The following is a 17,891-nucleotide window of genomic DNA, read 5'->3' as shown; positions in this document are numbered from 1 at the left end:
ACGAGACGAGACGTCCAAAGACGAAGCATACTTTACGATCCCATATAACGAATCGATACGAACAATTAAAACATTTTCACCTTTTCCGGTAATTACGGAATACGAACACGAGTGGAAGCGTTGACTAGCGTTTGTATAAAGCTCGAGGATTTATTTGTCGACTCTAGCTGGTAATTCTCACGCGGGTCAATCGCTTCGTATAATACGCGGCAGTTAGCAAACACTCGAAAATAGATACACGAGGTACGAAAATACATGTGAATTATGCGTACAGTTATTTATAAATCCAGTTCCGCGCTGGAATGTTCACGGACTGCCGTGCAGCGCGTAAATAAAAACCGATCGGTGATATTGACCGTTTGATATGCTAATAAATCGCGATCGTGATTCCGCGTGATATCACTTTCCGGAAAATTATGCAAACACGAATGCCAGGCTTTCGATACAGCAAATTTTACACAGTTAACAACATAAAGGGTTTTCGAAGGGAAACTATCTGCGAATTATTTATAATAATATGATGAGGTTGTGAAATAAAATAGATTCTTACCCTCTGCCACACGAAGACGTTGTGGACCATGGCGCATCCACAAAATACGATGCCAAGCCCAATGAAAACCGACGTGACGATAGCCGGTGTCGAATGAAACTGGATGAACGTGTATAATATCATGCCTGAAAATATTTCCAGACACATCATAATATATACTTAATACAAAAATGAAAAATTAAATTAACCGAAAATAAATACATTTCTACGTTTAGTACTATAGTTCACCGTCTAGTAGTAAATATGGTTTCTGTCGATCGAACGTTTCAACGCTAAATTTAAAACGCGATTCTAGGAACATTCGATGTATAGTATCGAACAATCGAGGACACTTGCAGAACTTTACAAGTCTTACTTTTCTCTCTTAAATGTAATTAATAAAAACGATCCATAGTTAAGAGACACGTTTCTTACCAGTTAAAAAGACAGGAATGCTAATGAAAAAGCCTCCGACAGCGCATATGCGGCTGATGGACGATTTTTGCAGGTACTTGTTACTCCTGAAACAAAGAAAAATCAACGGAAAAAGTGAATTTCGCAGTTCCACGATAATTGAACGAGTTATTTATAAAGGAACAAGTTCCAGTCGGCCAGTCCGTCGCATCCCAAATATTATCATTAACAGAATGTGGAATTCCAGGCGTGAGGTTGGTCTCGGCGACGATTTTTTAGTAAACACAAATTCGTGCTTTTTTGAAGACTACCAGAATCCAGAATCGTATAGTAAAGTTCAATATGGTACTTACTTGTAGATTAAAATTAAAATTAGGTCCTAGACGATATTGTAATATAAATAATAATGCCAAGGGTGGCGATAGAGGATCTATTGCGTGGATCGTAGAAGTAGACGTAAATTCATTATTGCTAACAAAATGAACGCTATACGATCAGCTATTGTGTTTGGCCAACCGCAAGTGGACTAATTTAAGCCGTGACCACAAATGCTTTCGCCGCAATTGGTACTTTTCCCCACGCGCACAACCATCGCAGCCACTTAACCCTGGAGTTAATTTTATTTTCATGGAATTTAACTATAGCAAGGTCAAGGAAAGAATTAACTCGTTCGACGAGGACTCATCCACGAAACGCAATTTCCATCGTTACGCAGAACGAATATCCATTCGCAAACAAGAATGGATTCAACGATTTTGGTTCGTAAAAATCGAGTAATACTCGTAAGAACAAAAATACGCACGATAGGTTCGTCCCCATCACTACTTTCACCGATTACTGTCCGAGTCCGAGGATTCGAGTCATCGGGCAAGGAAACCAGTGGAGTTTCGACTCCCAAGTTGATTCTTTCGTCAGCCTGACTGTAGTATCGCGTTTCCCCTATCATCAGATTTCTCGACAGCGGATCGTCCGTGGAAGTCTGGTCGGACGTCTCGAGCAAATTTATGGTCGCGATGGAAACACGACTCGATGAATGTTTCCCAGCCGCGACTAATCTCTGCTCTAAGAACACTGCAGCCAGAGAACCGTTTCCTGGAATAATCTTCCTCGATTAGTCGTAAATATCTCTACGACGCCCTTAAGTATATACCCGTATGAGGGCGATTCTCCCTTCTTGCTTATATCGTGACACGCTGCGGGTGAGACCTCAACGAATCGTTTCCAACGCCTCAATTGTACCTAATTAAGTCCCTGTTTGCGAACGTTTGGTTTAATGTTCTTGGTAATGCGTAAAAATTTCATTCGATCGTTTAAATAATAATGATCAGAAACTGTACTTCACGAACAGATAAATTGTTATACTATCGTTCGAATCAAATTTTGCCCGTCTCTGGATTGGAGCTCACCGGTAAAATATGGTACGTTCAAATGGAATCAGTGAAAGTGTTTTCGATGCGAAACAGCTTGTCGAGTGTATCTACGAAACGACTGGCTCGAATCCGTTAAGTACAACGATGAAAGTTAATGAGGATCGCTCGGTAAAGATTAGAAGTCAGAAGTCACATCCAACTTACGCCAAAGTTTCTCTTCGAGGGGCTCTCGTCACGTTTCGTTTACGTAAATTCATTTCGTTACGGAGATTAATAAAAGCGCATTCCAGAAGTCCGATAAATCGTTTTCGTTGGAAATTAATCTTTCCAGGCGAGTAGCCGATTTCTTTGGAACAGTCGTCGCCGAGTTCGAGTGTATATCGAGTCGAGTCGAGTCGCCGGTTCTCGAACAAAAACGGACGAATCCTCGGCTACGTGCTGATTTTAAACAAGCCTCATTCGAACGGGCACAATGAGAAATTCCCACGAAGCCGTTGCTACCACCGTTTTCGAGGTCGGCGACCTCTTTGGATACGTTTCAAGTGCACCGTACCAATGAAATCATCCTAGACTAATTCCTACGACTCGGCTTTCCGCGAGTCGGCCGCGTAAATTTAACCTTCCGCGTTCAGGTATTCCTGTCGCGGTTCCATTTTCCGCTTTCGACCGTCTTCCCGCGAAACTCTGTGATGCAAAACCGTCCCGTAAAACTGATGCAACGTCTTCGAAGGATGGGAAGCGAGGAGAGTGACTCTCGTAAATACGCGGTGTCTCGTTAGTAACGAGCGGAGTAAATTTGCATTCGATATTTTTTTCAAAATCGAGTCACGCCAATTTTTCTCTCGACTCGATGGGGATCGTTTAAAAAAATTCCCCGACAACCGTACAGCAACGCGAACCAAGCAGCGTCGAGTGGCTAACGAATCGCGTGCTCGTTGACCATCAAGATCGAACCGGTGATTTTAACAGTATTAGACGGTTCTTTGACCCGCATTTCGCGTCCAACAAATGCTCTATTAATCTACACATTTATCACGAGCGAAATTGCCTGGTTACAAGAACGTTAAAACGTGTACAGGGTGTTCGGCCATCCCTGGGCAAAATTTTAATGAGAGATTCTTGAGACAATATCAATTTCTTTTCAAATCATTCTGAAAAAATTATTTTTGGTTGCCGGGGTCAATTACAATCATTTTTTATGAATAAACATACATCCGAAATCCTACGCACTTTCGAGAACAAAATTCGAGTAGGTGCTTAAATTTTTCGGCAAAATTAAAAAATTCCAAATCGTTCTAAAAAATTAGTTTTGGTTGCGGGGGTCAATTACAATCATTTTTGGTCAATAGACATACCTCCGAATTCCTACGCACTTTCGAGAAAAAAATTCGTGTAGGTGCTGAAATTTTTCGGCAAAATTAAAAAATTCCAAATCGTTCTAAAAAAATTATTTTTGTTTGCAGGGGTCAATTACAATCATTTTTGGTCAATAGACATACCTTCGAATTCCTACGCACTTTCGAGAAACAAATTCGAGTAGGTGCTGAAATTTTTCGGCAAAATTAAAAAATTCCAAATCGTTCTAAAAAAATTATTTTTGGTTGCAGAGGTCAATTACAATCATTCTTGGTCAATGGACATACCCTCGAAATCCCACGTACTTTCGAAAAAACATTCTTTACCGAAAATATACTGTGTGACCAGAAATGTTTCAAATTAGTATCCTTGATTTTCGTCTTATTTTGGCCTCCAGAATCCCCCATTAAAATTTTTCCCAGGTGTGGTCGGACACCCTGTATATGGTCATCGATGGATCTATTACTAAAATATACCCGACTAAGCGTAAAGAGGAGCTGGTCGTTTGAGATTCCTCGAGAAGATTACGATCGAACCAATATTAAAAATCCCGTCGACGCTGGCGAACGATTTGCCACCCCCAAAGTGTGACTAGGAGTAGCAGGCGTCCGGGGCCGCCGCCATTCAACCGGATCTCGTTGATCTTGCTCAAGCAGGAAGAGTCCCTTGCCCTTTGATTTGGTACGAGGCTTCATTCATGATCACAAGGCGGGTGCGCGCGACGACACAGACCCCGACAAAACCGTCTGAGCCTATTCAGCCCGCCGTCAAATAGTTTCGCTCGAGGAGATGAATGGAGATAAGGATCGACGGAGAAGCTCTGGACCGCGACAATGATATTTGGTAAATCCTCTCGCATCTTTCCCGCCTGAACCAGGAAGCCACCGGATTTTCGAGGCGCGCGAACGCGTGTTCCCCGCACGACGTAGCGTTTTTCCTTCTTTAATGATTAATGTGGGAACGCAGACTCTTGACTTAAGGGGTAGCCGGAGCCTCAGAATTTTATACATCGACCCTTCTTCAGCCTCGCATTCCTAGGAAGTGAATAGAGCAGTGGTTCTTAGACCCGTGATCCACGGACGCCGAGGGCACCGTGGATGTTAAGAATAATACGAACGAAGACCTTTGTATTGTCTTGTTTATAACGATAAAGGACTAGAAGTTATATAATTCTACAACATCGGTCGATGTAACGTAAAATACGAGCGTTAGAGGAGGATCCTCGGAACAGCGAGCATTCGGGAAATCCAGATGGAACGGAAGGAAAGAACGAATCCGTGGAAACATTGACCCAACAGCGGCCAAGAACGAAAATACCCTTAAAGCTCGTCTATATTTACTGGATGCATCATTAATTGACCTCAACGACTGCATTCGCGGCCCTAAAGTCACTGACCGATGATCCTTTTGACGGATATGCGGAAAATCACGTGTTCCAAGGGGTATGGTTGTCTTCATTTCCGGAGAACCACGCTCGGCCAGCACGCGTATAACAATTTACCTCGGAGATAGACGAGTTCCAAGATTAATGCTTCCACGAGCTTCATTATTCTGATTCAGGGGCTGGGACTCGGTCTCGTGGAATCGCCAGAGAAAACACAAGGTCTGCGAGACACGGTTACAAACGGTTTCGTGTAAGAAAAATGATCGAAGATGGATTGTCGCAACATTAAGACACGAGGCTGAATCCAACGAGGAGATTTCTTGTTCGATATCGCGTGTTTTATTTGAACAAAGTATCGTCGTAGCGTGTACGCAGTCGTAGTTGAAGAAAATGCGGGCAATCTCTTGCGAAATGGTTCGCTGCGCGAGCGACAAGCCCACGGAGCAACGCCCAAACGAAACCCAACGCGGAATCGCATGAAACGAGACGCCTAAGATCAACTATTTGCGTCTACGGAATGAAAGGAAAGACGTCTGACGCTCCAGGCTAGACTGACTTTAGGCTAAAATAACCTAGGTCGATACTCGAGGGTCCGAGGGGCAATATTTTTATTGTTATTTGGTCGGGGTTCTTGGAACGCCCGGTACGTAGTTTTCTTTTTATCGGACTTTTCTTCCCCAAGAAAATTGGGCAGCCTCCAGGATCCACGCTGTATATCGACGTTTCCGTAATCGAAAATGTCCTGCTTACGAAAAGGTAAAAAAGTTTACGCGACGAATTAGAATGGTTTCGGAGATTCGGTTTCGTTCCTCGCGACGCAATCAGGACGTCGCGATCGAGAAGCACTTCCGGCCAGAAGCCACGCGATCCGATCGGTTCGATCGCGCCACGCCAATTTCCGCGTTGGAAGCGCATCGATTTCCGAAAGATTCGACGCGAACGGGGGGGGGAGTTAGCAAACCGAACCGGAAGTCGATCGGGATAGAATCGATATCGTAGCAGCTGGCAGGGAACATTATCCAACTGTTACGCGACGATTCGTAGAGCATATTCTATTCCATACGGATAATGCTTTAATAACGATACAAAGTTATTTGTTTCTCGTGCGAATTATCGGTTCGTTGCATGAATTATTTATTTTAGCTGCATTATGTAAATCGTACAAATTAATGACATCGTATAACATTATCGTTCGAATGAATTACGAAATCGTATGCATAATCTGTTCCAACTGGTTTCTGCGAATCCTATAAATTATACGACGCGAAGTACCGCAGGTCGAAAGTAACTTGTTCGATATCGTTTATTATTTAGGAGTGACACAGAAGTGAAACTGACTTATTTAATTGTACAGAAATTACAAGAAGTAACTGGTCGTCGTTATCAGTTATGAACGAACGCTCGCTCGAAGAAACGTGAACCTTTATCGTATCATTTTTTTTAAGGTCATCGATAGTTTACCGATCATCTTAGCTCTTGGTATAACGCTATAGATATTTAACGGACATTTAAAATTAATGATTTGATGTCGAAGTCGATTAGACTAATACGAAACAGTACTTTGCGTGTTGAGGACTCGAAGAAAATGATAGGGAACGACGGAAACGTATCGTCGAACGATAAGCTTCTAAACGATCGTCGCCAGACGACACACAACGGTACGAGAATAGCATCGCGGATCGGCATTTCCACGGTGTGGATCGTAAACGGTTACTGGATGATGGATCATACGGGTGGATCGTACGGACTACCGTGGATGATGGATCATACGCATGCAAGAGTGAAACTCCGCCGATGCCTTCCGACAGGTGCTGTAATCGTGTCGGGCTAAAAGAAACTAACAAAGTCCTGAACATTCGTTCGCACGATGATCCGGAAATCGGTATTTCGTGGCCAAAATTCAATCTTTCGTGTCTACCAACGACTAGAAAAAATGTGAGCAATCGATCAAAGGCAAATGTATACTTCTTCATTTAGTATAATAAAGACTGTTTTTAAACGCGTGTAAGGTCCGTGAAATAATTTCTGATGAAAAAGATTAGGATAAAAGGAGAACTATAGGTAATTTAATATGTTTAGTTTTTAATAAATGATATGGTTTCCTGTGGCTCCAAGCAAGAAGAGAGGTCGTGGAACCTAGGTACCCTAAGAATTTTCATTCGTTTCGTCGTTTGACCCAGGTGGAATAAGGAAAGAGGAGGTTTAATGACTCCGAAATTAAGGGTGGCCGCGGAACCTTCCTAAGGGACGACAAAACCGTTACAGAACGACCGACTCGCACCTGTTCCTCGGCTAGACCGGTGTAACCGAGGCATTGTGCATTTTACGAGGCTTCGACACCGTGACCGTTTCCTGACGCTTCTACCGAACCAAGTACAAGGTAAGTCAATAACAATCCCCGTCAGAAATAACTTCTCATGCAGAGTGTTTTGCAGGGAGTGTAAACCTGTGGTAAAAGGTAATACCTATTTTACCTTTCCTAGCAACGTTGGACAGAAATTCTCTAAAATTCGATTTACTTGTAAGTTACTCAGCGTGTGTCACCTAACTATCGTCCCGTTTCGAACGATATCGTAGACATCGGAAATATCCAGCGGGGATAGAACGAGATCGAGAGAGGGAAACAGACGATCACGAAGAAGGATTGAGTCATTATTACAAGACGTTACAAAATTTACGCGTGCAGGGTTATCTGATCCCCGAATTTCACACTGTGCCAGTGATCGAAGGGACGGGGCTCCGGGATATGGCGCGACGGGATCCGAATGATCAGTAACTCAGAGATTTTATCTATCATTAAAAAGTCCATCGCGTCCCGGTCGCGTCATTCGTTTTTCATCGATGGCCCCGGGTTTAACGTTACACGCGTGTCTGGTTTCTGTTCTCGGGCGGTTTCGTGCGTCAGACCGTGGACCCAGCACACGCGTGGATCTCTTCGGACTTCATCCCTCTTTCTTCTCTCTTTCACTCTCCGTTTCTCGAGTGTACCACTTGGCATTCCACGCCTTCTCGAATCTGGCGTCTAGAAACCTTTTTTTACTCTTTCTCGGGACAGGGGAAACGGAATAAATTTGCCGGCTCGCGACCGGGCTTTAACGCAGTCGGATCTACGAAACGCAAGCTTCCGACACGACGATCGGGGTAAATCTTTAAAAGCGTGTAATGACTAATTACTGTGCGACTACACGTGATCGAAACACGTTTCGTCGGACTCTCTGTGAGCCTACGATTCCCCCCATTCGTCGGAAAGTACAATACCCATTGACCTATCTACGCACTTGCGTTTCCTAAAAATACTGACACGCATTTGAAATCCACCCTGTACATCGTATCCAGCTTTCACTCGTCTTCGAGTCGAGATTGTCCGGCCAAAGGTAACCGTCAGTCTGTGAAGTGGCATTGTTATGAGAAAAGAAGCGCCCTCGGGTGCGTAGACACGCTCTCCGAAAGCACCGACGACTTTAATGGCAGGTTCCAACATCCGCGTCGAGTCGTTGTCGCTCCAACGCTGTTTCGGCATTCGTCGAATGGTTTTCCTACGAAGGAGGGAAAAAGCGAGCTATGAAACTCGCAGAGAGCCGTAGAACGAATGACAAGCGGCTCGGCTAAGTGCCAGGCTCATTACTTAAATGGTCCGTGATAAGGGATCTGTCTTTCCGTTTGCCGAACACAGTCTCCGAATCACGCCAGCAAAATGGGTGGAATTTGTATTCGAAATACTAATAAAATTCTTAATCGATTCAACGGTTCGTTTTTTACCTTCTTTAAATTATGAAATTATCCCCGTTTCGATGGCTCGTCGCTACCCAAATTGCTTCCGCTTTCGCGCGACGAAAGAGTTCTCTATTCAAGGATCCAGCGGGATCTTGGAATTGTCTGGAAAGCCTGGAGCCAAGTCGACGAACGATAACAGTGAATTGTGACAGCGAACACGGGGCTGCAATTTTTAATCGTCCGCCATATCTCTTCCGGCCAGGTACGCGCGGAAGCATTTTGTAAGCGGTCGGTTGGATGTAGGTTCTGTGATAACACGGGTTAAAAATAGGTGTCGCGGAACGATCAATAGCCGCAGTTATCAGTCAACTCGACCTATTGTTCGAAAAAAAAGGAAAAAAAAAAAAAAAATGGAAAACGACGGAATCGTTTTCACGATGGTTCCGTTTCATCGTTTACCTGGCGCGGAACCGAGAGAGATTTCCATTAGGAAGACGATCCTTGGACAATTATTAAAATTTTTTTTAAATTCTAGAAATATATTTTTAACAAATGGGTCTAGCAACCACCTGGAAGGTGGACATCGATTTCGATTATTGTTTGATCGTTATTGGTCGGAGCAGGCGTTTCGAAGAAATCTCAAACGACAAAACAAATCGTATAAAATTCCAAGTCGGTTGTCGACTTCTCATCGTTCCACCGAAGTCTATGTGTCTTCTTTTGGTTTCTCGCTCGATTCGGCTTCTCTTATTATGCAACCTGTTCCGAAGATTCTTGGTGCAACGTCCCTCAACTCTCTGATCAAATCTCGCAAAAATCCGGTCCCCGTTTAAAAAATGTGGTTTAAAAATGGGAAAAATGGTAAGAAAACGTTGTTCGGCTTGTTAACGAAAGCGGCATCGATATACGATTTTTTCCTTGCTCCGTGTAACTTATGCAACCGATCGTACGTTTCTAGAAACAATTAAAAATGGTACAGCGTGTTCGCATGCTTGCGCAAAATTCGCACGCGCGTTTTGTCGTAAAAAGACATTGTTCCCGAGCAGTGGTGCGTATTATACGAAGAAACTGCATTTTAATTAACAGTATTTCTAAGCAAAGAAGAGCCCCTCTGCTCCTAAATCTTATTCTATGCTAATTTTATTATCTCAAATCGCAGTGCCCGACACGACCGCGCTTCGAAGATCAAAAGCTAATTTCACTCGTCCAACCGTCGTTACTTTCCTTTTCTCTGTGTTATTTGCTCTGAAAACATCGTACGAGAATTTCTTGGTGGCGAATCTGACGCTAGCATTATGCAAATATTGCTGTAACTGCAAACGTGATTCGGTTTACGAGCATTTCGAGCAATTTTACTACGACCAGACTCGACACTTTGTCGACCGTATCAGCCGTGTTTGAGCAATCGTATATTATTATCCAGGCTGATGTGTATAACAATTTAGGTCGGACTGTAGAACAGCTCTATTTACAGAAACTTAATTTTTCACCTTGCTTTCGTAGGTTAAAGGTACCTAATATGATCTAGCAAAAGTTAAATTCGTCTCAAAGTAAACACGAGTTATACAAATTTCGTTCAGGATAGATTAGAACCGATTTCAGACGTTTAAGACGATTTAAGTCCACTTGCAGGCAATTCGAACGAGAAATGTATGTACGTAGCATTACCTGGTGAGGCAAAAAAGAGAAGATAAGTATGTTTTCAGATCTTTCACATCATTTCCTACTTAATGGTAACGTTATTTCTATTTCGCGATACGCATTCACGCCTATTTCGTTACGACGAGCGCGAAACACGGTTCAAATTATACGCTGTAACTCGTAAACCAAACATTTACCTTACATCAGATTTATGTTATCTGAAAGGGTATTAGACGAGGTATAATTGAGGCAGTTGTTTGTTAACGACGACCCCGACTCGTTGCAATTTCTTTACTTCGTCTTTCGCGAATACGAGGTCGCGCTCGTGAAATCTACTATTAATTGTTCATAATTTTCACAACAAAAATGCAAACGAAAACAACGACTCACGCTGGTATGTAGAGCAGAAGAATGGCTTCGTGCGTATTGCAACAGGAACTTAGATCGGATACTTATCTATCGAGATAAGATTCTAAACGTTGCCTTCCGAAGATAGTGTTCCTGCAACAACGCCTATCCATCTTCATTCCCGAAGACGGACTACTTTCTTGAAACATGTTCGACGCAGTCGAATACGTTTCCAACGCCGCGGCCCGTGAAAGGAAATTAAATAAATTGAGCAATAAATTGGACTTTTCTTTTTACCGCTCAGCTCCAGCGATTGGTCTACGAAAACGTTTTCTTATTTCACGTTTTAAAATCTATTTCAAACTTCCAGCGGATGATACTCGGTTGGTACTGGTAGCAATAAACAGAGCAGGAAGCAATTATACGAATTTATTGGAATATCAAGCTATGCATTTCAATAAATTTATATAATTGTTTCCTGCTCTGTTCGTTGCTCTTATTACCGAGCGTATTCTATTCTATTATTATCAGGCGAGGAAAATAGAGCATTTCGGTTCAAGGTGCGTCACGAAACGCGTATTGTGTTGCGCGTGTGGTCCTCTTGTCTGGTAAAAACGGGTCACACGTACGGGGACCAAAGTGACTTCGATGTACGGCATACAGGACGTGCATTTTTGCGTTTCTTCTTCTCGCGGCGTGAGAAGAAATACTAGACAGCTACGTTCCGCTGATATATCGCGCCGGGATACGAGACACCCGGCGTTTCAGCGCGCGGATAGGGCACGCATGGATGACTGGGAACTCTCGTTCCGGGCGCAAGGATAATCTTGATCGAGGACGTCGGCAACGATGCGAGATTATATAAATTAATGATAATCGGTCTTCGAGCGCCGTGCCTATGAGCATCGTTTCCGTTTCTTTCCTGCCTAGGAAAACCGCCGCCTGCCGGCTTACGCGCTTTCCTCGATGTTACGTCGCGGATAGTAACGAGAAACTATACATACGTGCAATTATCTCCCAGAATATTCAATGTACAAACACTTTTTCACGAACGCGATGCGTTCTCCAAGATGGCGCCTCGACTGCAACGCGCGTACAACTTTGCGCGACAGAGAAACGAATCGAAACGAATTAGCGGGACGCGGCCTTCCAATCCCAAGGGATCTCACTCCGGAGACAATAATGTCGGTTCCGCGAATCGTCGCGCGCGTTTAGCATCCGCGTCGCAATTTTGCGCGCTCGCCAGCTCTCCGGACGCGGCAAAAGCCAACGTAAATTATATCGCGAGTAAAAGAAAAAGCCCACCGGACAACCGGCGCACAGAATCCCAGACACGCACGGTTACGCGCTTCCACACACGCAACGAGTTCTCTCGCGTCTACCATTTCAACGAAGAGTGCACCGAGCGTGCATCCACCTGCACCGCGCGGATGCATCCCCCCGGTAAGGTTGCCTCGATAAAAAAGTTAACGGCCCGCGTTTAAAGGATTTCGTAATGACGCGCCGCGGCCGAGAGGTCGCGAGGAACATTATCGCACGACGGTCGTTTCGAGCCCGGCGTATATGCCCCTTCTTATTGCGGTTAATTAATTACGGATCTTAGATGCCGGCGGTCCCATTTGAACTGAAAAATAATTGAACTGGATTCCAGCGTGTCAAAGTCGCGTCCGGGGACCATGGGTTACCGGTCCCCCCCCCCCCTCCGCCCCCCCCTCACGGTCGATCGCTATATACGACCACGCCATTTTAGTTCGTCGGTTGCAGCGTTCCTCGCGACGCCCGACGAATACCGATATGACATAATCAATAATACGCTCGTTAACCCTTTGGTTACGCGATAAACGTTGGACGAGCAATCTACAGCATAGGTGCTCGTTGTTCGTTCCTTAAAACTCGGCAGTCGAGAAAAGAATCTCTGTAATCTTGCGTTAACCCTTAAGTGGATCATTGGTAAGTTGATTTCCATTTACCAAAATCAACATTAAGTAACATAATTCAGTAGGGATTGAGAGTCCACTTAAGGGTCAAGTCGTGATGGCGGAGAAAAAATTATTTAGACAAAGACCTTGATAAATAAAAAATCAAGAACCAGCTGCTAAATATTATTGGGATAAAAGAAGAAGCTACTCACCAGTGTCCCTGATACGAAGTCTTGACGAGCTTGACGGTGAAGAGGAACTGTATGGCGCAGACCAGAAGGCAGCACAGATTTAGGGAGAGGGCGAGGGCGCACAGCGCCAACGTCACCTCGTACACTATCGTGTACTCCTCCGGGCTGATCAAGCTACTCGGCGTGACCGTTAACGGCGAGATCTTCAGGAGGAAGATCAAGGAGAGTAACGCCAGCAGCAGGGACACTAAACACAACAGACCGAGGCTGGTGAGGGTCTCTTTGGCCCCGGCCTCGTAGTCTTTGTGGTTCCTGGACAGGGACGAGGACCAGGAGGCGTTCAACGGGAACGCGGTGGAACCACCACCGCCGGCTAACTGTACACCTGCAGTCGCAGCTTGAAGCACAGGTGCTGGGGAGGGTGTCGTTTGGCTGGGTAACCTGGACAGCCTGGAGATGTCGAAACCTCCGTTCGCCTTGGGTCTGCTGTCCTGGTGCAACGGCACCTGCGACACCGCCGTTTGTCCCAACGCGGTCGTCACGTTGTTGTTGTTGTTGTTGTTGTTGTTATTGTTGTTATTGTTGTTGTTCCCGCCAGCCACGGGACTGACGCTGTTCACCGAGTGCTTCGACGTGGACAGGGTGGAGAGGTTCAGGGCGTGGGAGTGGTTCAGTCGTTGCGAGAGATTGTTCACGCTCAACTGAGAATGATTCAGCGGGTGTCTGTGCGTCGAGGACGGCGTGGTCGCGGCTTGGTGGGTGTTCACCGGCCTCTGCTGAGACGGATGAACCACCGAGTCGTAGACGTCGACGCCCCGTCCGCCATTCGGCGCGCGTACCGTCCCGCTTTGGCTGTAGTGCTGGTCCTGATGAAGGCTGGAGTGATGATGGTGATGATGGTAGCCGCCGTGCAACGAGCCCGAGCTCGCCTGATAGTCATTGTGGTGATGCCTGGAGCCCGCTGACGACGGTTGCCCCGTTAGGATGTGCTTCAGCATTACTCGACACGCTGGGTCGCCGAGAGGAAGACTGCGCCTCTTCCTGCACCTCTACATGGCGCCACGCGTCGCGGTGCCTCTCTTCCGGGACTTTCAAACACGGGACACCCTTTCCTAAGACGCGAATCGGTGGGTTCACGGGACGATTACGTTCCTGGGCTCAAGGAGTTGCTGCACACCAGCTCCACCATGGCGACGGCGTTCACCAGGCAGCCTACATAGCTGCCTTCGCGCTCAGACTTCGTGGAAGCGTCTCGAACGCGAGGGACACGCGGGTTCATCGACAGAGAGCATCGTCGCCGGGGACATGATCGCACCAGGGCTCCAGAATTACTGTTCGTGGTTCCGCGAATATCACTCGAACGGGGAGCAAGAAGCGTCCGATCGTCCTAGTCCTGCGACCGGGCATTCGTCTCTCATCCTTTCGGCTCACTTCCTCGACATTCCAGCTGTCTTATTAACACGTCCGCGATTTCGCTCCTTCCCCCGTCGCCCCTTCCCCCATCCACCGTTTCTTCCACCGGTCACAAAAACTCGTCGACGTTGTCCGACATCAGGTGGAACGCACAGGAAGCGACATCGGTACGCGGATAATTGCGTCCAGGGTTCGGTCGCTTCCTCAAACCGACGAACTGGATTCGCCTCTGTCTTTCAAAGTCGGTTTACGCCATCGGCGAGCGAACGATGCTGCCGCGACGGGAAATACCGTCGTGTCTACGAACACGGTCGAATCCAGTTTTTCCGTGTATCCTTTAACGGTCGTTTCCGCTCTGGGTTCCAGCGATTCGTCGACGCGCACGACCCCGGGGACCCTTTCAGGGGTGGGGGGACGGAATCACTGGAGACACGAGTCTTGGCGGCGAAACGAAACCACGATTAAGGCATGTTTAAATTCGCGGGACGACCTTGCCGATGAGAATAGCGGTTCGTTAGGGCGGCTGTAACCTCGGTCTGCCTCTGTGTCGATTTCCAGCGAGCTCGTCAGCCGGCATGGCTTCCGAGATGGTCCCTCTGAAACAGTCCGAAGATAATAATTAATGAACCGTCCGACCGTAAAAAGAAGGATAGATATGAGCCACAATCTACCCCTACCCCTACCGTGACCCATTTCCATATCTCGCGTAGGGTCCCTTTCGAGCTTTTATCTCGTTCGGATCGAACACGGGAAGTTCTGGAAATACTTTCGACTTTCCGTACGTCCGTAGGAATTTTCGTTCTCTACGGGGGAGTATCCTATTAGAGTTTTTACGCGCTCCCGTGCAAATTTAAGTCGCATTAAAATTATATTACGTACGTCGATAGATTCCCACCGAGCGTTTCGGAAGACGGTAAAAAGTTACGAGCGCCGCGTAAGTCAATAAACAACCAGCAAATTACAAGGTGGGTTCTCATGACGCGGTTGCATAAAGTTACGCGTCCAAATTACAGCATCGCGAGGAGCACGGGGAGTGGGACTCGGTGGCAGGTTACTTCCTCAAGTAGTCGAGCGGTATATTTTCCGGTCGTTAACTTCCCCATAATGGGATATTAAAGAGCCGGGACGTTTATATCTGCCGCGACGACTCTGCAATTTTTCAACCGTTTATTATCAAATTACCGGTACGCGTATCATTTCCACGACGAAAATGTAATGACGGAGTCGTGCCCCCAGTCGTGCATTACGCTCGCAAGTAGCGCGATATGGGACTTCGAGTCTATCGTATATTGTTTCTTTTATTAATTGTTATTCACGAAGATTCCGTCTTGCCTCTCTTTCGTCTTCTCGTTCGACGAAACGTGCAGATCACGCGAGAACTTCGCATTCCGCGAAACATCACGTGAAAAGTCGTCGATTCGATCTTGTGTGCCATGCACCGTAGGGGTAGCGATTAAATCGGCAGGATATACTTTATTGGCTATTCCGTTATTACAGGCCGTGTGTCTGCGGGCGAATAGTCATTATGGATCGATGAACTCGATTGTAACGCGACGCGCCTTTGGATCGTACGGAGAAAACACGCTTCTGTGCTGCGTTCACAATAGAACCTGCTGTCGTCCTTCGAGCGATCCACGCGATCGAGGGACGGCTTCGATCTTCGAGGCGTTGAAACGCTCGGCGAATCGACGCGAATCGCGGAAACCGCTTCGAGAAAATCCAACGTTTTCCACGTTCGTGTTTTCATCGTAATATAGGTCACGCTACATTGGACGATATTGATCACGCGATGCGTACGTTTTTCATGCCTAGAAAACTATCGTTCGATCAATATTTATTACCTGTTTCAGAAATTTGGCGCGACTCTCGATTTTAAAATCAAAATTTAAAGATACCAGTTCCTGGTAACAAATTTAAGTAATTGAATTATAAAAATTCAAAGAAAATACGTTTCTGGAAGACAAAAACAGGACTGATCTATCCTCCAATTTTCCAGCAACGGTTCGATTATACTATTCTCGAAACTAATCGCTCTATCGAAGGGTCAGTTGCAGTTCTTTCTCGCTTCTTCGAACGAGCCTCGCTTTAATACCGTTACCCTCGTCCACTTAGAGGCCCGCAACGCTCGAGTTGAGCCGCGTTTCGGTCGTACGAGCCGGAAGATCGAGGCTATTCTCTCGTCTAAAATCGATGAATGGAAACGGTGCACGGAAGACATGCAAATCCCAATGAAATATTGATGTTCTTCCAAGCAATAGCGACAGAACGTAACAGGCCAGTCTGCGATTGTACCGTTCGCGACGCTTCTGTTGCTCGCTTTCGAAGAAACCGACTGTTCTTCCGCCTCGGGCTCCCAGTATGCTAACGCGTTAACTATAACACGCGCCACCGATGAGATCATACCGAGTTTCATCCTATTACCAAATCGAGTAACTTCCTGCGTCTCGAGATGTAAAACAATCGAAGATAGCGCGCGCGAGCTGCTTTTTGTTTCGTTCGGTAGGGTAGATAGAGCCCTTATCGAGCTCTATATTCCTCCAACACGCAAAGTAGATCTCCAAACTTAATTTTAATTACGAGTAACGTGAACGTTTGTACCAGTACAAACAACGAAAAGCAACAGTTGGGGATTTTTTTTTGCAGCAACGTACAAGCACTTCCTTCGATCCAAAGCCGCGAAAGTCTTCGAACAGTTGCGGCCTCGATTTATCCGTAATTTCAACGCCAGGCGACGCAAATTGTTAATGCAACACCGAGCTTAGATAAAAACGAACGCGGCGTATACGTAAAAGGAAAAGCGTCGTCGATGCTTAAACGCCGGATACTATTATCGTCAGTTGACCGATAAGGAGATACTAGTTCGAACAGTGGCGTTTCAAGATCACTCGAGACTCGCGTCGCGAATCTAAAACTTTTCTTCGACTTAAGGCAACGTAAAGTCTGATTTGTATACTTTACCAGTGGTTTATCAGTTTCTGAATCACGCTTATTAACACGTAGGATACTTGTTAAATAATGCAGTCGATTTTTGACTCGATTAAAATACCGTAGGTAACAACCGAGCACCTAATCAAAGCAATCATAACAGCGTGACTGTGTTAGTTATGATTATAGTTCCGATCCAGTTTCTATTTCCAAGTATTCGATCAATTAACATTGTAACTTTAGTTGGTCTCGTATAAATAATTCTTCCGTTAATATATTACTTACCTACAGACCAAATAACCGAATCAAAAATAATATAAACTGTGTTTAATATGAACCGTTCGAACTCCTATCAGAGATTTAACAAGTACTCTATGCATGAATTTAAACCAACCGAAACGAAAAATAATAACGACTGAATGGCAAGTACAGATTCTAAATTCCACTTCTAATTACAATTTTCTGCGTCTGAACCTTTCATATTCTCGTTCAGAAACATTATTCATATGGAAATTACCTAACACGATCGCTTCAATTGCAATTTCCACCGAGTCTCACGCATTCTCTTGCTACGGAGCATAATTTAAACAAAAATTATAAACTATAATTACTAATCCAGTTCTCTAGATCTAAACTCTACGAGTTGGCTAATTATCGCGTTGCACCGCTTAATTTAGATTGGACCGG

General features: G+C 45.4%; 1 protein-coding gene across 2 annotated transcripts in view; it reads right to left on the bottom strand.

Moving 5' to 3' along the window:
• Nucleotides 1–17,891, bottom strand: part of LOC122401510 — a 40,406-nt gene that overhangs the window by 4,208 nt on the left and 18,307 nt on the right. For both annotated transcript variants that reach the window (XM_043403692.1, XM_043403691.1), the window contains exons 2-4: nucleotides 12,888–14,875; nucleotides 965–1,050; nucleotides 551–675 (exon numbers count right to left, since the gene is read on the bottom strand). In XM_043403692.1, the coding sequence (XP_043259627.1) occupies nucleotides 551–675; nucleotides 965–1,050; nucleotides 12,888–13,864 (1,188 nt within the window). In that variant the 5' untranslated portion in view covers nucleotides 13,865–14,875. The remainder of the gene's footprint in view (nucleotides 1–550; nucleotides 676–964; nucleotides 1,051–12,887; nucleotides 14,876–17,891) is intronic.

This window comes from Colletes gigas, unplaced genomic scaffold (genome assembly GCF_013123115.1).
Source record: "Colletes gigas isolate AHSC1104 unplaced genomic scaffold, ASM1312311v1 Colletes_gigas_Sc00025, whole genome shotgun sequence".
NCBI classification, from domain to species: domain Eukaryota; kingdom Metazoa; phylum Arthropoda; class Insecta; order Hymenoptera; family Colletidae; genus Colletes; species Colletes gigas.
Note: the sequence above shows the minus strand (reverse complement) of the source record. Positions and strands in the feature narration are given on the sequence as shown.